The sequence below is a fragment of the Dreissena polymorpha genome, chromosome 9 (assembly GCF_020536995.1).
Source record: "Dreissena polymorpha isolate Duluth1 chromosome 9, UMN_Dpol_1.0, whole genome shotgun sequence".
Classification (NCBI taxonomy): Eukaryota; Metazoa; Mollusca; class Bivalvia; order Myida; family Dreissenidae; genus Dreissena; species Dreissena polymorpha.
Genome location: NC_068363.1, coordinates 99,108,467 through 99,134,386, shown reverse-complemented (window position 1 = coordinate 99,134,386; position 25,920 = coordinate 99,108,467). Strand labels below are relative to the sequence as shown.

The window sequence follows — 25,920 nt, the reverse complement described above, 5'->3', positions numbered from 1 at the left end:
TACCGTTTTCAATCGCGGGTTACGTAATAGCCAATATGGCGGCGCCCATTTTATCGATTCTGGGATTGTCCACTTTTTTGTTACTGCCGATTTGTGACATCACGAGTTGCCTCCCTTGTTGGTTCATGCTAATGTAGTTAAATGTCAGACATTTTTAATTTCGTCAAATACATAATAAATTTTCAGATATTCTTCATAAAACTATTAAATTTTATCTCCTTAAACAATAAAACAATCAATATCTTAATGAATATACAATCGTATAGCCGTTGCGCAATGAAAATCACTGAACGAACCTAAGCATTCAAATTGCCCGCCTTTCTGGAAACAATGCGTATAGTCATAAGCCTGTGTGTGGCACGTCATTGGTTTTGTGTTTACGTAAACGGTGTCGATGCACATACTGTGCAGATGTATTTTTCAAAGTGAATGGCTACGTGTCACTAAATGCGTGTTACTGGGGATTTCAAGTCGGTTATTGTATATTTTATTATGTGTTTTACTGTCAACTGTCCGACTTTTAAAGACGTCCGACTTTTCACTGATTGACCCTAGCTTATCTATGAAGAATAACAATGTCCGCCCTATTTTTTAAACCCTCGACAATATTATAATCAATGTTTTTGTTGATTGAACAAAAAACATACCACACATAGCATTTCACTTGTGTTTTCAAACACGCGGTTGCAATTTTTGGAAGAAATACTTTATTAATTTTGCGCAAACTTAACAAACTTGTGTCTTTTTACAATGACCGGGCACTTGTCTTTGTTTTTTTTGAAAATGGTTTTGAAATAGTGAAGAAATTGTCAAAAACGTTACCTGAAGCGACGTTTTGTTTACATCCGATTGTCCCACACATAGCCGAAAAAGTCACGTGGTTCAGGCACCTTGGATTTAGCTTTTCAGTATTTTAGCTACTTTTCAACTTGTTTTTACTTCGTCTGCTCGCACTTTCCCGATCTCATTTATATGCAAACGATAGGTTACACATCACTTTATAAAGATAAGGCCTCAAACCACGTAATCTTATACTATTGGATTCTACCCCGAATGCTAATTAGGATTGGGGTTTAAAGGTGTGGGAAGCGCTGGGCATCACACCTGTCATTGTTCTATCGATAAACCTAAAAAATGTACAGACGTTTGTTGACGACGATAGTGTGATGAGAAAAGACCATATTATTCATGGTAACGTACTTTTCATAGGTCTGCAATATCAAACAGTATCGCTGCATCAGTTTGCTATGGAATCCAGATACATGTAGTGCCATCTATTATCTTGCCCTTCTTTCATCAAAGGCAACACACAAAGCGATACACGATATTTTGCACGACACACGATATTTTGCGCGATTCACAAAGCAACGCGCGAGAATGTACCACGAAATATCGCCCTTGTGTAGTAAGCCCAAAAGGCGATATATCATGGTAAATATCGCTTGTCTCACGTTCAAAGGGCGACACACGAAACACGAAGCGACATAAAATTCATGAGCTCAAAATCATTAATATTACCAGTTTGACTATTATAATTAAAAACAGAGTGGTTTGATATGCATGACATCATAATGAATACTAGTATGTAGAAATTGACATTGTACTTTTTAGAATTGTTTTAAGAATATATTATTTCCTTCTTGGTCCATATGATATATATGCTGAAAATCGAATAGTCGAATAGTTCATGTATTCAATTACAAGGCCGAGAAATACAAGTTTTAACATCGATCATTCACATCATCATTTTATGCATTGCAAGATTATGTTTTGTTCTCACATTATTAAACACACATTATGTCCGGTATTTATTATTTCGTTTCCAGGTATTTGTTTTAATTTAAAAAAAATATAAATCCCAATGTTACAAACACAGTATAAGGCCAGCTTTAAGACTGAAAAGCAGAATGCATTAAACTGCATATATCCATGTTACTAAATCACTATATAACTTAAACTCCACTGATTACATTCAATGTTCATCATAATGAAACTTCAAGTACTAATACGTGTACATCCTATATGCACATAACCACACATCTCCAATAAAAACTTTATTAATCTTTGTACAAGACATCTTCATCAGACATTGGGATATGCTAGTCATTCCTATCTGAATGGCTTAACACCATGATAATCAAATCATATTGATCTGTCATAATTTGTAAACCAGTTCTCCATCTTTAGATAAATATCTCATAGACAGTTACAGCCATTCTGACACATTTTATCTACCAATCGTACTTCAGTGATATATTACAGGATTTTAAAAGGACGTTAAATGAGTCATCTTGGTTTGTTCTACAAGATTAACAAGCTTTTCCTAAAACCAAGAACATTCTGGACTAAGTCTATAATCAGTCAAAGTCCAACACTGGTATCTGGAATAAGTCTCTTAACTTTACAACACAGTCAAAACATGTATGACCAAATCCAATCAGTCAAAGTCCAACATGCGTATCTGGAATAAGTCTATTAACAGTCAAAGTCCAATGCTCGTATCTGGAATAAGTCTCTTGACTTTACAACACGGTCAAAACATGTATGACAAAATCCAATCAGTCAAAATCCAACAGTCGTATCTGGAATAAGTCTATTAACAGTCAAAGTCCAACATGCGTATCTGGAATAAGTCTCTTAATTTTGCAACAAGGTCAAAACATGTATGACAAAATCCAATCAGTCAAAGTCCAACATGCGTATCTGGAATAAGTCTATTAACAGTCAAAGTCCAATGCTCGTATCTGGAATAAGTCTCTTGACTTTACAACACGGTCAAAACATGTATGACAAAAATCCAATCAGTCAAAGTCCAACACTCGTATCCTCTTCTCCAATTTCTGTTCAGGGAAAAGGTACACCCTCATGATATCATCGAGCTCATTCAGAGCAAGATTCACATGCAGTTTCACACCAGAATCCTTCTCTGTTGTCATGGAGAGCTTCAGCAGACGATACAGGGGTTTCAACACTGAGTCAAGCACCTGCAAGCAGGAGCAATCATTCATGAAATATTGGTTGGAATGTCGAGTCTGCATACAAGATTTTTTATGAAAGCCATAAAGAACTTCACACAGATAAGAACAATTTGCATGATTTTAAAACACAAATATTTATGGTCTTGTGCATGAAATAAAGTTGGTACATTCAATGCAAGGTCATGTTTGCATAAAATATTGTTGATTTATTTAAAGCCATAATCTGAACCTCACACTGATAAGGAAATCTGCATGATTTTCAAATACATGAAAAAAGTATGGTCTTTGTACTCGGCAATTAATTTTGAAGGGTCTGTACAAAAATTTTTTTTTATAATAAGATAGTCTATAAATGAGCCGCGCTCTGTGAAAAGGGGGTTTAATGCATGTTTGTAAAGTGTTGTACAGTCTGCACAGGCTAATCAATGATGACCCTGTCTGCCTAAACTTGATTTTTTTCTAAGAAGAGACTTTCTTGAAACGAAAAATATCATAAAAGCGGAAAGTTTCGTCCCTGATTAGCCTGTGCAGACTGCACAGGCTTATCTGGAACAACACTTTAAGCACATGCATTAAACCCTTTTTCACAGGGCATAGTCTAAATCTAATTCTTTTAATGATTGTTTTGCAGAAGAAGCAGAAATGATTGATGCTCAGTCCGGTAGACGATGTGATACATTACGCCTCCTTTAGTTCCCGTAAGGTCCACACAAAATATTGTACACAGTTTACAAAGATAAACTGCTACAATAAATGTTGCCCCCAAGTACAAACTCATTTAACATTCATAGAACATATGGCTTAAAGCGCTAGTAATCTGAATACATGAGAACAAGTTAACAGATTATTGCTGAACATGTTCCTCCCCCACCCCCCATGCTTGTGTGACCACAAACACAGGTAAAAAGAAAGTATCTTAGAGAAGTCTCACCTGAAATGTTTTGCCACCAAGTCCCTGTAGAAGTAGAGTCAGAGCCTGTGCTGCCCCCTTGCGTACAGTAGGGTCTGCGTCATGCTGTAACACACTGCTACAGCACTCAAACACCTGCAACAGAACACACTGTCAGAAGGCGTACAGTAGGGTCTGCGTCAGGCTGTAACACACTGCTACAGCACTCAAACACCTTCAACAGAACACATTGTCAGAGATGTTTCTTTATTGAAAGTATCTTTAAAATCTTTAAAACTCCATAAACACTCAAAATCAACCAATATTTTGTATCTTATTTTGAAAAATAAAGTTAACACATACAAAATCAGTGTTCCTTATAGCAATAGCCAAAATTTCAATGCTAGATGTAGTCTAGTAACATAGATTTAATGCGATATAAAATGCTCGTTTTTATTTGTTTGAGTGATGATATATTGCATGTGAATTTCCCGCGATGATATCCGAACATTAACAAGCAAACACAAGATTGGCTTCGGGCAGCTTCGGAAGCACGACGTAATTCTCACCATACCACATCTAGTGTTGCCATTTTGGCTATAGCTAACCCTAATTACACATAACCCTGGTACACCAAACGTATAGCATCATTCCATTTATAACATGAGTTGTGGTTTGAACCCCATTGAACGAATTATATTGAAGTTGCAGTGTACTAAGCATTTTGCATCTACACTAAACTTAATTTGAATTGCCAATGCTGTTATACAGCTTATAAAGTAATCTAGGACATGAACTAACAATTTTGACAGGGCATATCTAAAGACATGCATAAATACTGTCCATGATAAAGAGTGTGTGTTGCCATGGAACAATTGCAGACAGAATATTAAGTCTAGTTTTTTTTATAACTTATTACAAAATGATGCATCAAAAGTTGCAACCACTTGCCCAACGGCAAAAACATCAGACTGAGATTTCTTGTCTGTCTTCTGTTTGCCAAATGATTGAACTAAGCAGCCATCTGCTATTACGCGATTGTTTAAAATTGAAATATCATTCCATTATCAATAAACTCATAGAGTGATCAACCATGGACTCGAGCTTGTCACAGTTGCCATGACAACACCCTGATGCAGCATGTAAAATCCTGGATCCTGGGGCTTGGCCAATTTTGACCCCATGGGCATTATTCGAACAAACTTAGTAGGGAACCACAATACAATGTTATATATAACAAATATAAGACTTTTGGACTTAGTGGTTTAAACCAAAAGTCTACAGTAACATTAATGTTACAGTTCTTCTATGATGATTAAGTGGCATTAGTTTTGTAATTTTTAAAGTAGACTGAACAAGAGATGTGTTCGTCAGAAACACAATGCCCCCTATTGCGCTGCTTTGAAAAAAAAAAATTGTTGACCTTTGACCTTAAAGGATGACCTTGACCTTGAAATTCCACCACTCAAAATGTGCAGCTTCATAAGAACGCCACTTTGAACATTTTTTTTTTTTAACTTTGACCTTGAAGGATGACCTTGACCTTGAACTTCCACCACTCAAAATGTGCAGCTTCATGAGATACACATGCATGCCAAATATCAAGTTTCTATCTTCAATAATGCAAAAGTTATGGCCAACGTTAAAGTTTTTTTCGGACGGACGGACAGACTGACACACACACTGACATACTGACTGACGGACAGTTCAACTGCTATATGCCACCCTACTGGGGGCATAACAATGGCAAAATAACAATAAATATCATAGGAACCATCCAATCAAGTTTAAATGATATATATTGAAACAGAAGGAGAACATCTCTGGAAGAATTATTTGTGTTTACAGACAGGTGGACAGACATTCAATGGTTATTCCAGTATGACCCCCTTAACTTGTTTTTTGGGGGATATAATGAAAGGTCATTTATGTATAACCCATGCACGATCATGCAGATATTCAGCACTTACTTCATGTATAACATTTCCCAGTGAGAAGCCAAGATGTTTGCATATTTCACCCAGGTTAGACAGGCTACTTGCCCTTACTAGGGACTCCCTGTCCCTTGCCCCTACCAGGACACTACGCAGTAACAGGTCACGGTATGAAGGAAGTGTGTCCCCTGAAATACAGAGGAGTTATCACATTTAAAATAGTTTTTCAACATAAGTTTCATAACAGATAAGACAATTATTTAAACTGACACAAAAACACAACAAAAACTAACAATTCTGTGTAATACATTCTTTATTCTTATTTAATAGCAAAATAAGATGATTTAGATTTTGTTAAATTGATGTTACTATAGGTGCATCAAACAAATTTGTTTTGGTTAATTGTTATTGTTATTCACACTTGGCATAACTGCCTGTGAACCATATTAAACTAACCTAATGTTCTAGAAGCTTTGACTAATATTTCTCCAAGCTTCATTCTAAGTTCAGGTGACCTTTGCACCATTGACCCTTCTCCAGACTGAAGGTCATTTCCACGGTTACTAAACAAGTGACACACCCTTGAAACGGTCATCTCTGGGAAAACATCACAAAGGGTAGACAACCCATTCACTGCAGACAAGTACATATAAGAGTCAGAATGATCTAAGTTTTCTTCAAAAATCTTGAGAATGGTTTCGGCACGAGGTTTCAAGAGTTTACGCTTATTCTGTACAAGGTGGGTCAGACGTATGAGCCCGTGGCCCCTCACTGGTACCAAGGAATCACAGAGTTCTTTGTACACTTGTTGGATTTCCCTTTCCACTTCTTTGTTTACGGCTGACTCTGATTCAGGTGGAACTTTAACATCAGCAAAAGGCACATTCTGTGTCACTGGCATGTTTTCAATAGTTCCATTGAAATCATCTTTACAAAGAGTCTCCGAAGACTTAGTATTCGATCTGCTGGAGCACTGTTCTTTGCCACTCACTGTTGATGCCCTGTCAGTCACATTATTTCTCTGCTCACTGAGAGATGGGGCTGTATGGTCAGATTTGTCTGGCAAAACTTCAATTTTAACTGACCTTTTATCACCCTTGGTGTTCATTTGTTTGTCTTCTTTTTTCAGCTGTAATTTATTATTACAATATTTTGTTGAATTACTAAATAAATAAATAAATACACAAAAAATGCACAATACAAAATATATTTTATTTCTACAAAAGAAATACATTTGTAATATTACATCATGGCATGTGATGAAGGAATAAATATGGACATCAAAACAAGAAGTTCACTAGAATGTACTAAACGAGACTAAATTCAATATCATGTTCTACCCCTGTTCAGCATATTCTAGTAAAAACTTTAAACCACATACAATATTAAACAATTGGTTTTATAAACAACCTTCACCTTTTGGGATATGTCCTTGAAATACTGTTCTTTGGTCTTGTTGCTGTCTGACCACACTGCTCCGTGAGTTGCTATGGCAATCCTGATATCTGTAGCCATTTCCTGTACAGAGGATTCTGGGTGGTGGACACTGATTTCTTGCAGCAAGGGCAACAACTCCTGCATGCTTGTTTTGTCAGAGTCCGTCAGCTAAAACATATAAAATCTTTATCTACAAATTGACATAAAAAATCAAATACGATTTTCTATATAAAAAAATTGAAACACTGCACTCAGGCCATGTCCAACAAATATTTGAAGGGAAAGTGAAACACTGGCACACAGTACACGTAGTGCCAAATCTTCTTCAGTTTTATAATCTAGATAGAAGATTTTGTGCTGGGGCCTATAGGTTAAGATGTGAAAACTGTACATAGGTGCTCAGTGGGGTGTTAATTTAGTTTACAATTTTTTACATGGCAAGTATCTGCAGTCTGTGACTATTGAAACGTTTTAATTTCTACAATTGCCCTCACACATTCACTGAAAGTGACTTCACCTGAAATGCCCCAGTCAGGAGAGCAGTCAATAAACCCATTGCCATGGTCAGAGTCTCAGACTGGAAAACCTCCGTCTCGATATCCTCCGTATTGTGGCATACTTGGATTCCACGTGATAATGTTGCTCTAACAAATACCAGGGTTTGTTGAGCATTCTTTATACACTCAGGCCCAAGAGACTCGCATGTTGAAGCCAATAAATTTAGCAGTTTCATTTGCTTCTCAAAGTTGCAAATTAAACTCTCGTGTCGACGATCAATGTCTAGAAGCATTTGTTCCGGAAGAACTGAGTGACTGGAGGCTTGATCATTGCTAACATTTGGCACTTCTGCTTCAATGATGTGAGTTAATTCCTGAAAGGAGGATTGCTGAAGATATGTGAAGAAGAAGAAATCACATGTGTCATATGTAACAAAAGAGCAAAAGGCCCTTAGGTGGAGACCTGAAAACCCAAGGAATATAAAAGAACACATTTGAACTAATATATAATGTTTAACTATTTTTAAAGATGGTCCAAGTTGGCAATACAAGTCACAACAAACAAACAATAATGTCCAGCTTACTTTGGTTACTTATAAATGTCATTAAAACCACAAAAACATCAAGCAGTGTAAGATTAATAATCTATTGAAAGTTTATAACAGATAACAGTGCTGTATTTACAAAAGGGACTCACATACTGAATTAATAGTAAAAAGTCATGACGTTTTAGTCATTTAAAAGACAAAAAAGTTTGAAACTGTAACAAAAATATATCAGTTTTTAATTAGAAAAATAACATATGGACACACTGTTGATATAAGTAGTGTTATGGGAAAACTGGCCTTAATGCATGTGTGTAAAGTTTTGCCCCAGATCAGGGACAACACTTTTTGCTTTTAATTAATTTTAAGTTTAAAAGAAGTCTCTTCTTAATGAAAATCCAGTCAAAGCAGAAAGTATCGTCCCTGATTAGCCTGTGCAGACACTGGCTTATCTAGGACGACACTTTTCGCACATGAATTAAGCCCAGTTTTTCCCACAACTTAGCTCACATCAACAATGTGTCCCTATGTTATTATTATGCAACTCTAATTTTTTTTTTACATTTTCAAACATATTTGTCTTTTAAATGATGAAAACATAAGGTGACATTAAGCCTAGTTTTCCCCGAACGTGGCTCCTGTATGAATAGACTTGAACCTGCAGCATGTAGACAAGGAACTCTCCAGCCAGTCCTGTGGTCTCCACTTCCTTCAATATGGATACTATACAGGACATGGGCACATCAATAGGGGCATACTCTGGGTCACTGAAGAGTAACAAAATGATAGGTCTTGGAATTTCACAGGTAACAAGCTTAAAGAAAATGTTTAGAAAATGTCAAGAGAGAGCTATATTTATAATGTTGAGTTTACTGCTCACGCAGAGAGATACATGTAGGCTGGAAGTGAAAAGAATCCAAAACAGACATAGAATATTAATAGAATATTAAAGCATGCTACGTTATTTTTTATCCTACTGCAGCTGAGATGGCTAAGTTGAATGTAATATTGACACTCACAAACAACTCATTAATAAGGGATGGCACAAAGTAAAACTTGTGTGTAAAAACATCACATTTGTACAAACACATTAATAAAGTGACCATTTTATTAATAGTACATACTACAGCACAACATTATGCATACGACCCAGACATCCTTAAAATAAAAACACTTTTCTAACAACAAAGTCACAAATAACTGAAACCAATATTATTTGTCGCACACTAAATGTATTGGATTTTCTTTGGCCTTCTTAAGCTTGAAATCGAATATCCAAAGAAAGGTTCAAGTTGAAAGTCTTATTTCAGACATTATTAACAAATCCATTCATTAAAGATAAAATGAAAATAGCTATATTTTATGAACTAACAAAATTTCATGTCAACAAAAATAAATTAACCCTTTACCACTTAGATACCTATTTGGATGCATTTATAGTCCCTCAGAAACTTAACTTTAATTTAAGACCTTTCTTCCTGGATTAAAGTTTTAAAGGCTTCATTTCAAACCCTTAGATACTGATGAGCAGCAAACAGCATAAAACCTGAATAGACTGAGAGTCACTCGCAAGCTGCTCTGGTTTTATGCTGTTTGCAGATAGCCATTTCCACTTTGCTTCTGAGTGGTAAAGGGTTAATCTTCAGTACCTTATACTGTTGTCCACAACTACATTGACCCCTCCACTGGAACTGTGAGTAAAACTCAAGCTCTGATGCATGCTGGGAAATGATTTGTCAAATGTGTTGGAGTCAAAGGTCATCCTCTTGAGACAGGTCAAGGCCACTTGAAGGTCACATTTCTTCAAGAAGGCTACTACAAGTTCTTTACAGCTTGTTCTACAAATGTTAAAATGTATATTTAGTAACAAACTTTTACTAGTTAAAAATAATCATTATAATTTTAGTTGCTTTTTTAAATTATAATCATGTAGGGAACACAATAAACCAAATCAGTATGTGTTACTCCAGCAGATTTTTGAAAGGTTAACTTCCACTTCTAAATCTGCAAATACATTTAACAAGTTTTACTACAGGTCATGGTTGTGTAAAAACTGAAAAATGTTAACAGTTCATGTTATATTTGTCTGCAACGATTTGATAAAAAGTTGCTCATGCTTGAAGGAATGCAAGTGTCTATAGATACCGGTCTGTATTCAAGGGAAATTAAAATTGTTCTTGCAGATCAAATATGCAAAGCAAAGTCCACTATTTATCATTTAAGCAAAATTTACTTGTTCAAAATATGTTATGCAAAAAGACCTAAAGGCATTTTATTATAAACGAATCTCCTTGGGGTTTCCCTAAGAATTTCAGCCTATGGCTTAATAAATATGCCACAAGTGTAAAACCAGATTAATTAAACTGCACAGTCCATACAGGCTAATAAGGGATTACACTGACTGTTTTCATGGAGTTTTTTGTTAAGAGGAAATCCCTTCTAAACGAAAATCGAGTTTAGGACGAAAGCATCATCCCTGATTAGCAGGGGCAGACTGCATATGCATAAAGCCCGATTTTCACAGAACAACGAGGCTCATTGGGTGAATAAGGGCCTGCAAGACTGCCTACTTGATGGCTGCAATGCCCTGGTCTGTGTACAGCAGCAGCTCATAGAGTACCAGCACCACAGGCTGGAGGTTGGACACCAGGCCGGGACACTCCACACTGCCCGTCACAAACAACTGGAAGATGGAATTCTTAGAATGTTAAAGAGAACCGGTATTTGCCAGTTAAATTTCAGAACTATTATGTGCAGTATTTAAATGAGGAATCAAGTATTCACATATTATTTGAAAATATTATTTGATAAAAAAACACTAAGGCCAAAATATATATGCTCAATTTCTAACCAACAAAATAAATGTTAAGAATAAAACACGCATTGTTGAGGCATAAATGGATGTAATGTTACATAATTGAACTTTTTGCACTTGGTTTAAGTAACACAAATATTGAAAAAAACTAAACAAGGGCTGTTTTTAAAACATGCATGCCCCCCATATGGGCTGTCAGTTGTAGTGGCAGCCATTGTGTGAATACTTTTTGTGTCACTGTGACCTTGACCTTTGACCTAGTGTCCTGAAAATCAATAGGGTCATCTGCCAGTCATGATCAATGTACCCATGAAGTTTCATGATCCTAGGCCTTATTATTCTTGAGTTATCATCAGGAAACCATTTTACTGTTTCGAGTCACTGTGAACTTGATCTTTGACCTATTGACCTAAAAATTAATAGGGGTCTTCTGCCAGTCATGATCAATGTACCTATTAATTTTCATGATCCTAGCCGTAAGCATTCTTGAGTTATCATCCGGAAACCATTTTACTATTTCGAGTCACTGTTACCTTGACCTTTGACCTAGTGACCTGAAAATCAATAGGGGTCATCTGCCAGTCATGGTTGATGTACCTATGAAGTTTCATGATCCTAGGTGTAAGCATTCTTGAGTTATCATCCAGAAACCATTTTACGGTTTCAAGTCACTGTGACCTTGACCTTTGACCTAGTGACCTGAAAATCAATAGGGGTCATCTGCCAGTCATGATTGATGTACCCATGAAGTTTCATGATCTTAGGCGTAAGCATTATTGAGTTATCATCCAGACACCATTTTACGGTTTCGAGTCACTGTGACCGTTACAGTTGACCTAGTGACCTGACAATCAATAGGGGTCATCTGTTAGGGGTCATATGCCAGTCATGATCAATGTTCCTACGAAGTTTCATGATCCTAGGTGTAAGCATTCTTGAGTTATCATCCGGAAACCATTTTACTGTTTCGAGTCACTGTGACGTTGACCTTTGACCTAGTGACCTGAAAATAAAAAAGCGTCATTTGCCAGTCATGATCAATGTACCTATGATGTTTCATCATCCTAGGCGTAAGCATTCTTGATTTATCATCCGGAAACCATTTTACTATTTCGAGTCACTGTGACCTTGACCTGTGACCTAGTGACCTGAAAATCAATAGGGGTCATCTGCCGGTCATGATCAATCTACCTATGAAATTTCATGATCCTAGGCCTAAGCGTTCTTTGGTAATCATCTGGAAACCATCTGGTGGACAGACCGACCGACGCATGCAAAACAATATAACCCCTCTTCTTCGAAGGGGGGCATAAAAATGGAGGTGACTTTTTGTGTTAATAGTTCTGCATAGAACTGCAAATAGACATGGTTGCAACACAGACACCTTAATTATTAACAAAAAAGGCCAACAGTATACAACTTAAGAGATATTATTCTAAGAACAATGTCATCAAACTAAAGACTGTGAACAAACAGTTTACTGGGTATTTTTGCAGTGTGAATTTGTTATATCGAAACTTAACACATCTGGACAATTTAAGCATAAGAAAGTGCAGTTTATGAATGTGATTGTCCCGAATGAAAATAGACTGTGCTCTGTGAAAAGGGGTTCAAAATATGTGCGTAAAGTACGCACAGGCTCATCTGGGACGACAATTTCCACATAAACTTGATTTTTGCTAAGAAGAGACTTTCTTGAAACGAAATATATCATACAAGCTTAAAAGTAATGCACATGTATTAAACCCCCTTTTCACAGAGCACAGCCTAAATATATACAGGAATGAGGTACCTTATGGCAATGGTCCACACACCTTGCCAGCTCTTTTTCCTCTACTACAATGTTGCCTGGTGCTAAATCTCCTGTAACACATTTGTTTTATTTTACAATAATTCAAAGAACAGCAGCTTAAAGTGTTTTTTTTAATTACATCATAGAGATTTTAATAAAACAAGAGATGTGTTTGTCAAAAACACAATTGCGCCGCTTTGAAATGAAATTTCAATATATCATTTGGCAGGTTTACAAATTATCTCCCTTTTAAAGCTAACTACTTCCCTTGGATTGTATTTATTTACTTTTGACCTTTAAAGATGACCTTGACCTTTCACCACTCAAAATGTGCAGCTTCATGAGATACACATGCATGCCAAAATATCAAGTTGCTATCTTCAATATTAAAAAAGTTATGACCAAACTTTAACCATGGTTTTGGTTAAAGTTTTGGGAAACACACATACAATTAATGAATGACAGACAGACAGGCCAAAAACAATATAACCCTGATCTTTCGATCTGGGGGCATAAGTTGTAAACAGCGTTTATTGTGCTGAAAGAAATATCATCTAACAAGTCCCAAACTATCTTTTATCTGTTAATATCAAAATAAATAAAACTTTTCCTTTCTTCATAATTAACCGGCATTACATTTTTTTTATATTGTAGGTCAAAACATTCTTTAGATGTAGTGCAGCCAGTTATGAAATGGTCTCAAGATCAACTCAACACCCTTCTGACATACAACCAACAAGCAGGTGCAGAGCCATTCAACCCCTATTTCATCGTAAATAATTAAGAAACATAAATCACATTCAATTATAAAAATGACAGATGATGAAGAGCACAAAATTAACTTTTAATAACTCCAACAATGAAAATTACGGATGATGTAGAACAAAAAATTAACGTTTTAATAACTTTTAAACAGACTGAGTACAACCCTCAGTACAAATTACCGGTAATCACACATATATCTCACCTTGGTCCTCAGTGCACCTGATTAGGGGTCGCAGAAGGGGCTTGAAAATATGTGTCTCTGCAAGACCCTTATTGTGTGTCCACATGTTGACGATCGTCCCACAAGCAACTCTGAGGAACTGCCGACAAACAGCCCTGTCTTCTATTGCCAGCAACTCCAACAGCTGTGAACAAAATATTAGACTATAAAGTATTGTGATGGTGGAAACCATGATATCATTAAATACTTCATATGCTGAATATGAATACAAATATGGCCTAATTATCCCCACGCTTTTTGAAAAAAAGGTGGGGATATTGTGGTGATCTCCGCCGTCCGTCCGTCTGTCCGTCCGTCCGTCTGTCCGTCCGTCCTGGCCACTATCTCCTCCTACACTAAAAGCACTAGAACCTTGAAATTTACACACATGGTAGCTATGAGCATATGTGCGACGGTGCACTATTTGGAATTTTGATCTGACCCCTGGGTCAAAAGTTATAGGGGTTGGGGTGGGGCCGCGTCAGAAATTATCACTCATTTTTTTAGGTTATTTTACATTTACTTCTTTATTTCTACACCGATTCACTTCAAATTGATACTGGACCTCACCTATGACAATACAGTCAATCTCAACCATGCATGGCCCCATTCCCAACCCTGGGGCGCCCCACCCACATAGGCCACACCCACCAAAAATTTCCATTTACTATAATTTTTTTCATTTCTACACGGATTCACTTCAAATTGATACTGAACTTTTGTTATGACATTAGGGTCAATCTCAACTATGCATGGCCCCAATCCCAACCCTGGGGCGCCCGCCCACATAGGCCACACCCACCAAAAAATTCCATTTACTATAATTTTTTCATTTCTACACGGATTCACTTCAAATTGATACTGAACTTCTCTTATGACATTAGGGTCAATCTCAACTATGCATGTTCCCATAACCAACCCTGGGGCCCCGCCCACATAGACCACACCCACCCAAAATTGCCTTTACTATAATTTCTTCATTTCTACACCGATTCACTTCAAATTGATATTGAACTTCTCTTATGACAATACAGTCAATCTCAACTATGCATGGCCCCATTACCAACCCTGGGGCGCCCCGCCCACATAGACCACACCCACCCAAAATTGCCTTTTACTATAATTTCTTCATTTCTACACCGATTCACTTCAAATTGATACTGAACCTCTCTTATGACAATTCGGTCAATCTCAACTATGCATGGCCCCATTACCAACCCTGGGGCGCCCTGCCCACATATGTCACACCCACCCAAAATTGCCTTTTACTATAACTTCTTCATTTCTACACCAATTCACTTCTAATTGATGATGAACTTCTCTTATGACAATACGGTCAATCTCAGCTATGCATGGCCCCATTACCAACCCTGGGGCACACCTAGGTCAAACATTCGGCGTGGGGATACGCGTCGGCCTCTGCCGCGCCATTTCTAGTTTAGATAAAAATCACAAATGAACAACTTCTAACTGCTTCAACAGCTTTAACACTTCATATTTACCATTTACCTAAAATAAATTGAGGGAAGCAGTTTAACGAGTTAACCTGCTGAAAACTAATTAATTTTTTAAGTATAGGTTAACCTGAAACTTTTTTTCATAATGCAATTTTTAGACTAAATTGTACAAATGTCATCTATAGCGCAGAAAGTACTGTAAATTAATGCCGACGCATACTAAAACAACATGCTACACCGATGACAGGAACCAATAATCTATGTGTCAATAAAACTCAGTAATAAAGCAATGAAACAGTGCCTTTGTTGTTACAAATTGGGGTTTACATAATACTGAGAAACCATTATTATTCGTCAGACATTAATTTTCGTCTTTTTCGTCCTTCGACAGATGGACGAATTCAAGATCCTAACGAACAATCATGTTTGAAACAAATAAGACTGAATTACCGTAGGCATGAGGCATTTAAATCCAGCATAATCCACGCATATATACAGGGCTCGAAATTAAAACTCGCACACTCGCAAAATGCCAGTAAAAAAAGATTGCAAGGTAAGTTATAGGCCACTAGTATTTTTTGATTAGCGATAATTGTTAACAAATTTATTACCCATTGTGTGTATTGTGTTTTTCAGGGGTGTTGCAGATTATACAGCCAACGCGCGGTGAATCCGGATTAAAGACAATACTATTAAACGCAATTAAAATATGACGATGTGTGATCAACACCTGACTGAAATATATTCTGCGCTTTTATTACAAATTAATAAAAAACATATTGATTTGTGTTTGGTTGTTTGGTTTTAACTGCATCTACTATTTTTGTACACATACATAAAAACCCGTACCTTTGTTTTTTTTATAACTCGTTAACGGTTATTCAGTCCCACTTATCCGCTAATCATAACAAAGAACGTGTCAATGACATAAAATAATAAGGGACAGTTACTATCACCTGAAATAACAAACTTCTTAATTGGCATATCCCAAACAAGGCCCACCTCCTGCAAGTGACTACCAAGTGTCACTCCTCTTTCCCCAGCACGATTTTTTCGCAACCGCGTATTACATGTATTACAAACATTACAAACAAATCGAACGCTTTTTTTTTCAAAACCAGAAATGGACGAATTTAAGTGCTGACGAAATAGTCATTTTTAAAAAAAAAGAACGAAATTTCGTGCTGACGAAAATAAATGGTTTCACAGTAAGTAAGTGTTATGTTTTAGTTGTGAAAATTTAACTTTGGATCTATGATGGGGGCTATTGAAGGAACATAACTAAAGCATTTATTTAGCATGCGTTAAATTTAATGAAATGAGACTTAGGTCTGCTTACTTGATGTTTTGTTAACCAACTAAGAATACTGATTGCTTGTCAAAGATGGGCATAGAAATATCCGTTGTATTAATACTATTTTTATTTGTTAAAATCATGATCAGTTAAAGTCACATTTGCTCTATCAGAATTTAATAGTACATGTTTTAGTCTAAGTAATTTACTTCATCAATAACACAAACCACCACCATTTGAGGAAAGTTTTAATTAAGACAGGAGATTTTTAAACCAATTCAACACAGCACTCATTAAGTTATTAAAATCCTTAAATGTAGTTTTTACTTTAAACGTTTAAGTAATGCACACTAAGGTTGTTTAAAAAAAATTGGTACACATATATTTAAGAAAGTAATAGTTGTTTAAATCATATAATTTGATATATTAAATTAACAGTTCACTCCTTTTTTTATTTGCATATCTATATATTAAATCAGGAGTAAACATTGCTATGACTTTCTTGTATCTCGTACCTGAGGGGAGACCTGGCTGTAATACTGGTCTACAGACTGGGCCTGTAGTGGGCAGCATGCTATCACCTTGGCAACTGCATCACATTTCCTCCAGTCATGGGCCTCAGTCATGCCTGCAACAAGAACAGCCCAACAAACTGAACAATGGCTTATGGGTGAATGTTTTGTCAAAAAAAATCACCTAAATAGATTTGCATGCATTCAAGAATTAATGCTTTTTATGCCCTGAGAAAGAGATTGCACAATGTTGTAACCTTTCGCAACAGGAAATTGAAACATTTCGTTTTAAGTAAAGTTTGAAACTATAAACCTATAACAATTACATCTATCATAATAGCTACTTTTCAATATTTCAACAGAATTCAAGCATTATCAATGTAACTGATAAATGCCCAATAGATGTGTTTTGACCTAAAATAATGCTCTTACGCAGACAGGAAGCTGTAGAATGAAGAACTACTTATAGACAAGCTGTAGAATGAAGAAGAACTGCTTATAGACAAGCTGTAGAATTAAGAAGAACTTCTTATAGACAAGCTGTAGAATGAAGAAGAACTGGTTATAGACAAGCTGTATAATTAAGAAGAACTGGTTATAGACAAGCTGTAGAATGAAGAGGAACTGGTTATAGGCAAGCTGTAGAATTAAGAAGAATTGGTTATAGACAAGCTGTAGAATGAAGAAGAACTGGTTAGAGACAAGCTGTAGAATAAAGAGGAACGGGTTATAGGCAAGCTGTAGAATGAAGAAGAATTGGTTATAGACAAGCTGTAGAATGAAGAAGAACTGCTTATAGACAAGCTGTAAAATGAAGAAGAATTGGTTATAGACAAGCTGTAGAATTAAAAAGAACTGTTATAGACAAGCAGTAGAATTAAGAAGAACTGCTTATAGACAAGAAAAACTGGTTATAGACAAGCTGTAGAATGAAGAAGAACTGGTTATAGACAAGCTGTAGAATTAAGAATAACTGCTTATAGACAAGCTGTAGAATTAAGAAGAAGTGCTTTAATATAGGCAAGCTGTAGAATGACGAAGAACTGCTTATAGACAAGCTGTAGAATGAAGAAGAACTGGTTATAGACAAGCTGTAGAATTAAGAAGAACTGCATATAGGCAAGCTGTAGAATGAAGAAGAACTGCTTATAGACAAGCTGTAGAATGAAGAAAAACTGTTTATGGACAAGCTGTTTAATGAAGAACAACTGCTTATAGACAAGCTATAGAATGAAGAAGAACTGCTTTTATATATATAAGCTATAGAATGAAGAAGAACTACTTAAAGACAAGCTTTAGAATGAAGAAGAACTGTTTATAGACAAGCTGTAGAACAAACAAGAACTGGTTACAGACAAGCTATAGAACGAACAAGAACTGCTTTAATATAGATAAGCTGTAGAATGAAGAAGAACTGCTTTAATATAGACAAGCTATAGAATGATGAAGAACTACATATAGACAAGCTTGAGAATGAAGAAGAACTGTTTAAAAAACAAGCTGTAGAACAAAGAACTGCTTATAGACAAGCTGTAGAACGAACAAGAACTGCTTATAGACAAGCTGTAGAATGAAGAAGAACTGCTTATAGACATGCTTTAGAATGAAGAAGAACTGCTTATAGACATGCTTTAGAATGAAGAAGAACTGCTTATAGACATGCTTTAGAATGAAGAAGAACTGCTTATAGACAAGCTGTAGAATGAAGAAGAAATGCTTATAGACATGCTTTAGAATGAAGAAGAACTGCTTGTAGACACGCTGTAGAATGAAGAAGAAATGCTTATAGACAAGCTCTCAAAATGCTCTATTAATGAATGAAGTTATATTTCAATTCTGTTAAGTAAGTACTAACAGTTATGCTCCATACAAAAAACAACCCAAGGGTGATAACTCCAAAAATATACTTATAAGAGTCATGGTCGTTTTACTCTGTACCTTCTATTAAGTCCTTAAGATCATACAAAGTACCAATTTTATCCCTTTACACTTTTCAAATAAGTCTCTGCAGATGATGTAACATTAAGCAGGATGGACAAAGACAGATACATCACTTAATTCCTACTTTGGAGCATAAAACCAAACAAGAGCACCGCCTTGCGGGTGCAGACCGCTCATCTATTTTCTTTTTAAAGGTGAATGGACTCTCATTTTCAATCACAAAGGAGGGAGGGGTGGAGTGAAGAGGGGTGTATTGTGTGGGGGTGTGGACATTTATTACATTATGTTCCAAAAATGCAAAAAAAAGGAAAAAAAAAATTGGGGGGTGGGGGGGGGGGGTGGTGGGGGGGTGGGGGTGGGGATTCTTGGGTGCGATGGTTGGAGGGTATTTCAAACATTTGTGTTTTTTAACCGTTTCAAAAAAAAATTGGGGGGGGTGGTGAGGTGGGGGGGGGGGGGGTATAGTGTGAGGGTGTGGTGGTAATTTGTGAGATCTTAAAAAAAAAAAAAAAAAAAAAAAAAAAAATTAGGGGGGGGGGGGGGGGGGATTCGGGTGGGGGTGGGGGGAGGGGGGTGGGGGAGGATTCTCGGGTGCGATGGTTGGACGGTATTTCAAACATAAAATAATCAAAATAAAAAGTTTTGTTTTTTAACCGTTTAAAAAAAAAAATTGGGGAGGGGATGGGGTGGAGGGGGGGGTATAGTGTGAGGGTGTGGTGGTCATTTGTGAGATGATCTTAAAAAAAAAAAAAAAAAAATTGGGGGGGGGGGGGGGATTCGAGGGGGGGGGGGCACGGGCGATGGTTTGGGTGGAGTCTATTGTGGTATGTCAGGTAAGAGTAGTTTTGTCAAAGTATCAATCAAATCTAATCATAAATAAAGAAGTTATGGCAATTTTAGCAAAATTTAATAATTTGACCTTGAGAGTCAAGGTCATTCAAAGGTCAAGGCAAAATTCAACTTGCCAGGTACAGTAACTTCATGATAGCATGAAAGTATTTGAAGTTTGAAAGCAATAGCCTTGATACTTAAGAGATAAAGTGGATCGAAACACAAAATTTAACCATATATTCAAAGTTACTAAGTCAAAAAAGGGCCATAATTCCATAAAAATGACATCCAGAGTTATGCAACTTGTCCTTTTACTGTACCCTTATTACAGTTTGCGAGTGTTCCAAGTATGAAAGCAATATCTATGATACTTTAGGGGTAAAGTGGACCAAAACACAAAACTTAACCAAACTTTCAATTTTCTAAGTATAAAGGGCCCATAATTCCGTCCAAATGCCAGTCAAGAGTTACATAACTTTGCCTGCACAGTCCCCTTACGATAGTTAATAAGTGTTGCAAGTATGAAAGCAATAGCTTTGATACTGTAGGAATAAAGTGGACCTAAACACAAAACATAACCAAATTTTCAATTTTCTAAGTATAAAAAGGACACATAATTCTGTCAAAATGCCAGTCAGAGTTACATTACTTTGCCTGCACAGTCCCCTTATGATAGTTAGTAAGTGTTTCAAGTATGAAAGCAATAGCTTTGATACTTAAGGAATAAAATGGACCTAAACACAAAACTTAACCAACATTTTCTATTTTCTAAGTATAAAAAGGGCACATAATTCTGTCAAAATGCACGCCAGAGTTATCTAACTTTGCCTGCCCAGTCCCCTCATGGTAGTAAGTAAGTGTACCAAGTTTGAATGCAATAGCATTGATACTTTCTGAAAAAAGTGGACCTAAACGCAAAACTTAACCAAAATTTTCAATTTTCTAAGTATAAAAAGGGCACATAATTCAGTCAAAATGCACGCCAGAGTTATCTTACTTTGCCTGCCCAGTCCCCTCATGATAGTAAGTAAGTGTACCAAGTTTGAATGCAATAGCATTGATACTTTCTGAGAAAAGTGGACCTAAACGCAAAACTTAACCGGACGCCGATGCGGACGCCGACGCAGACGCCGACGCCAAGGTGATGACAATAGCTCATAATTTTTTTTCAAAAAATAGATGAGCTAAAAATCATCTGCCCATGGAAATGTGCCTCCCAGTGTCCTACCAGTTGCAGCCCCAGGCATGTCCAACATGCCTCTCAGGACGCTCTGTACTCCACGTGGCCTCGTGACAATGTTTGTCAAGTGACGACCGCACTCCTTCCGTAACCACAATGGGGCAACCGCAATCACTGGCTTCTTGTTAACAACATTCTGCATATAGATGTTGTCTTACAAACATCCATACTAAGTAGTCAATATTGCTATTTGAATAAAAAAGTACTTAACTTTGTTAACCTTAAGTTTTATTAAATTTTCATATTTGCCATGCATCAAATCATAATAGTAATAATAAAATCTTTATTTAAAGAAGATAGACTTGTTACGAAATACATCAGATGAAATTACATAATATGCAATTTATATAATACATTTCTTATTTTCAACAAGGTCTTCTAACATAACACAATTTACAACAAATACATCATATTTCATCTTAAGCAATAAGAACAAAACATAAATAATCAAATGATGTATGCATGCACACTTACAATGAACAAGGGCTGTTTGAAAAACATGCATGCCCCCCTATATGGGCTATAAGTTGTAGTAGCAGCAATTGTGTGAATACGGTGGTGGTGGTGGTGGTGGTGGTGATGGTGGTGGTGGTGGAGTAGTGGTGGTGGTGGTGGTGGTGGTGGTGGTGGTGGTGGTGGTGGTAGTAGTAGTAGTAGTAGTAGTAGTAGTAGTAGTAGTAGTAGTAGTAGTAGTAGTAGTAGTAGTAGTAGTAGTAGTAGTAGTAGTAGTAGTAGAAGGGTGGAGTAGTAGTAGTAGTAGTAGTAGTAGTAGTAGTAGTAGTAGTAGTAGTAGTAGTAGTAGTAGTAGTAGTAGTAGAAGTAGTAGTAGTAGTAGTAGTAGTAGTAGTAGTAGTAGTAGTAGTAGTAGAAGGGTGGAGTAGTAGTAGTAGTAGTAGTAGTAGTAGTAGTAGTAGTAGTAGTAGTAGTAGTAGTAGTAGTAGTAGTAGTAGTAGTAGTAGTAGTAGTATTAGTAGTAGAAGGGTGGAGTAGTAGTAGTAGTAGTAGTAGTAGTAGTAGTAGTAGTAGTAGTAGTAGTAGTAGTAGTAGTAGTAGTAGTAGTAGTAGTAGTAGTAGTAGTAGTAGTAGAAGTAGTAGTAGTAGTAGTAGTAGTAGTAGAAGGGTGGAGGAGTAGTAGTAGTAGTAGTAGTAGTAGTAGTAGTAGTAGTAGTAGTAGTAGTAGTTGTAGTAGTAGTAGTAGTAGTAGTAGTATAGAAGTAGTAGTAGTAGTAGTAGTAGTAGTAGTAGTAGTAGTAGTAGTAGTAGTAGTAGTAGTAGTAGTAGTAGTAGTAGTAGTAGTAGTAGTAGTAGTAGTAGGAGTAGTAGTAGTGGTAGTAGAAGTAGCAGCAGCAGCAGGCAGCAGCAGCAGCAGTAGTAGTATGCATTACAAAAATGAAGTTAGTCTTACATTTGGTAAAATTTAAATATATTACAAGGGAGGCAATTCTGTAACAAAAAGAACATGCAAAAACGGTAGTTGTTTCCCTTGTTTGAACCATGCTAAATCCTTAAAATGCCTATTTCCAGTAACCATGGCCTTAACCTGTGACCTTTGACCTAGTGACCTCAAAATCAATAGGGGTCATCTGCGAGTCATGATCAATGTACCTATGAAGTTTCATGATCCTAGGCCCAAGCGTTCTTGAGTTATCATCCGGAAACCACCTGGTGGACGGACCGACCGACCTACCGACCGACCGACATGAGCAAAGCAATATACCCCCTCTTCTTTGAAGGGGGGCATAAAAATATCATAATAAAATGAATCACACTCTTCAACACACAATGCACGCACGCAAGTACTCGACAGGTTAGACTTAATGACCATAACCTTTTAAGTTTTGATTTGATTTTGATAAAAAAATACAGCTAAATTTTTTAATAAGTTGAAGTTACACATGTTTATACATCTGCAATTTAAGAAACAAACCTTTGGTTTGGGTCCACCCTGCAACAGTAACAATGTCTTCACCAACAAAGGAGGATAAACCTTGTGCAACAGCTCTGCAAGAACTGTCTCACAGTAATTTGGACTGTCCTTGGTGGAAACCCTTTCATCAAACTGACTTTCCATACATGTATCTGAACTTGATTCTGCCGTCCTAATTTCATTTTCAAACTGCTGATTATGTTTCCGAACATAGTCAACTACCGTGGCTGGATTCAAATCTTGGTATGATTCTTGGACTGTTTTGACCCCTTGTGATGTTGCAACCATATGATTTGACATGGAAGCCTTACTCTTAATCATTGCAGAATGATTTAACTGTAGTAGAGCTGCCAATATGTCGACCAGATGTTCAGTTAAGAGGATTGTTCCAAGGGCTGAATTAAATACACATGCCATGAGCACCTGAACACACTGGAATAACTGAGACTCTTTCCGTTCTTCATTAAAAACACTAGTGTCATCTGTTGATTTGACCAGCGGGCTAAAACTGGACCGAGCGTGCAGAGGAATCCCTACACCAGGTTCGAGATTCACACATAGTCCTAAACAGACGACAAACTGCAGGCAACTCTTCACAACTTTCTGCTCACTGAAGCTCAGTGTATCAGGGGACATAAGTGGATTATGATCATTATTTGTATATTGTTTACTCTTTAATGCTTGTTCATACTCCCCTAAGCTTCTTTTAAGTGAGCTCTGTAGAAGATCTAAGCACTTAAGACAATATTGTACAAACGTCCATCTTGTAAAATTACTTACTTCGATCTCATCGGAACTTTGTTGCCACTGTTGTAAAAGGGCTTCAAATTCTTTCTTGTGGTGTAATGTTTGATCAAATACTTTCACATTTGCTTCCAATATTGACAACAGAGTCATATCTGAATCTGACCCTAGAAGAGAAAATAATATCATAATTACTTATTTATCCTAAACACATTTTAAAAATCTAGTTATTTCTCATTTTACATACTTAAACGATACAATTTCAGGTTTAACATATGGATTAGTGGATAAGGCAAAAAAAAAGATCCGTTTGCGGTCTCCTTGGAAAAAACAAGCGTGAAACACTATGTCCAAATATATAATATGACCTTTGATCTTGAAGGATGACCTTGACCTTTCATCACTCAAAATGTGCAGCTCCATGAGATACACATGCATGCCAAATATCAAGTTGTTAGCTTCAATATTGCAAAAGTGTACATTAAATGAGCGATTTTGCCCCATATATTTGACCTTTGCTCAAAATGTGCAGCACCATGAGATACACATGCATTCCAAATATGAAATTGCTATCTTCAATATTGCAAAAGTTGTGGCAAATGTTAAAGTTGGGGAAACAAACAAACTAACAAACAAACCAACAGACAGGGCAAAAACAATATGTACCCCACTATAGTGGTGGGGGAAATAAAAAACAGGGTCGGTAGGTAGGGATTTTTTCTCTGTTTTTTTTTTGTCTTTCGGGTACTAGAATGGAAGGCTGCTATAGCTTATTATAAGAAATACATGTATATATATGCTTTGTTTGCTTGATATTACATCTAATATGAACAAAAATTAACAAACTTTTTTCTTTTTTTTTTGGCAACCAAATAAAAAGTTGAGGGTCGGCACCAATTCGTGAGACACAAAACGGACCTATTTTTTGAGGGATGGGGGCCTAAGTGGATAGTAAATCATAATTAATTATATCCGTTTAATTAAAAAAAGAATCCTAATTAAATGTGTTAAAATAAGTATGGATAATAACAATCAAAAGTTCTTCTAGCACACACTTTTAGTGTCAGAATTTTACAATGATAGACATATTCATTATTTGAAAATCCCCCACATGCATCAATCAAAATTCTGTCCTTTTAACAAGCATCAAAGGTCCACATATATCCAAACAAAAGTGCTTACCACAAGAGGCTTTATTTGCGGAGACCAATATATTGATAGCCAAAATAATATCAGATGGCAACGGGTAATGTTGAGGTGCTTCCATCCTGAAGAATATAAAAAGAAAAAAAATGTATTTTCTCTATTTGAAAATTAAATTTGTCATAAATGTCATACAAGTTTTAATACAACAGCTAGTGAATTAGCATCTGAAACTTCCTGAAATTGAACAACACCAAGGCCAAAGGCATAACGTTGTTCAAAAAGCATTAGGTTGCTCATCTGAAACATGAAGAAACTGAACTGTTCTCTGAGCACTTATTGACTGCAATGTTGTTGGAATAAGTGTAGAACTCTGCCAAGATATCTTTGGATCATTTTTTTCTAAGCAAGTTTCATTATGACCAGGCTTTAAATGTGCCCTCTAGAAAGTTTAATTGTAGCCATATAGTCATATGAACTGCCCCCATTCCTGTTGGCCTTGTTTTTGAACAGACTTGAATAATTGTTATGCTGATATATCATTAGAAACTTTAAGTCTTTAAGAAAATGAGCCACATTGTTCACCATGTATCACCGTAATAACTAAGTTTTTGGAAATTTACAAGAAAATGAGTATGGAAATTTAGATTTAAAAAAAGAAGAAAATAAGTGTTAAATTATAGAAAACAAAATATTGGACGAAAACACTTAGTCCGAAATTTAGTCAAGAAAAATAACCGGGTGTCCGAAAATTTAGAGAGTCCGAAAACTTAGTCATCACGGTATTCACGTTAAAGATTGACATTATACTTACATTGACGTTTACGGTAAAATAAATAATACAACCTGGTTGCTGTCAATTCTTAATTATATACAATCGTACAATAATATTTGACAATTTATTTAAATGATAAATGTGTAATTGCAAACAGTCACCATCAACCAGTGCTTCAATTCAT

At 36.3% G+C, this 25,920-nt stretch overlaps 1 protein-coding gene across 2 annotated transcripts; it reads right to left on the bottom strand.

The window, feature by feature from the left end:
- Positions 1-2,041: 2,041 nt before the first annotated feature.
- On the bottom strand, positions 2,042-25,920 carry LOC127846354 (transport and Golgi organization protein 6 homolog). Of its 2 annotated transcripts, none has more exons than XM_052377535.1 (16): positions 25,776-25,920; positions 25,001-25,086; positions 23,075-23,985; positions 21,136-21,283; positions 17,139-17,251; positions 13,855-14,017; positions 12,888-12,958; positions 10,851-10,963; positions 9,930-10,118; positions 8,939-9,047; positions 7,756-8,124; positions 7,218-7,406; positions 6,258-6,930; positions 5,838-5,989; positions 3,910-4,023; positions 2,042-2,984 (listed from the first exon to the last, which is right to left on the bottom strand). In XM_052377535.1, coding segments are annotated over exons 1-16 (3,585 nt in total). In that variant the 5' UTR covers positions 25,778-25,920; the 3' UTR covers positions 2,042-2,801. The 2 variants fall into 2 exon arrangements, with proteins under 2 accessions (XP_052233495.1, XP_052233496.1); XM_052377536.1 differs by having other exon boundaries at positions 7,756-8,109.

Bases quoted from the DNA above. Each gene is read 5' to 3' on its own strand.
- LOC127846354 (XM_052377535.1), bottom strand. The intron at 10,964-12,887 runs GTACCTCATTCC...TCCATCTTCCAG, and splicing joins GTGTGGACCATTGCCATAAG to TTGTTTGTGACGGGCAGTGT. The intron at 10,119-10,850 runs GTAGGCAGTCTT...TAACATTTGTAG, and splicing joins CAGGGCATTGCAGCCATCAA to AACAAGCTGTAAAGAACTTG.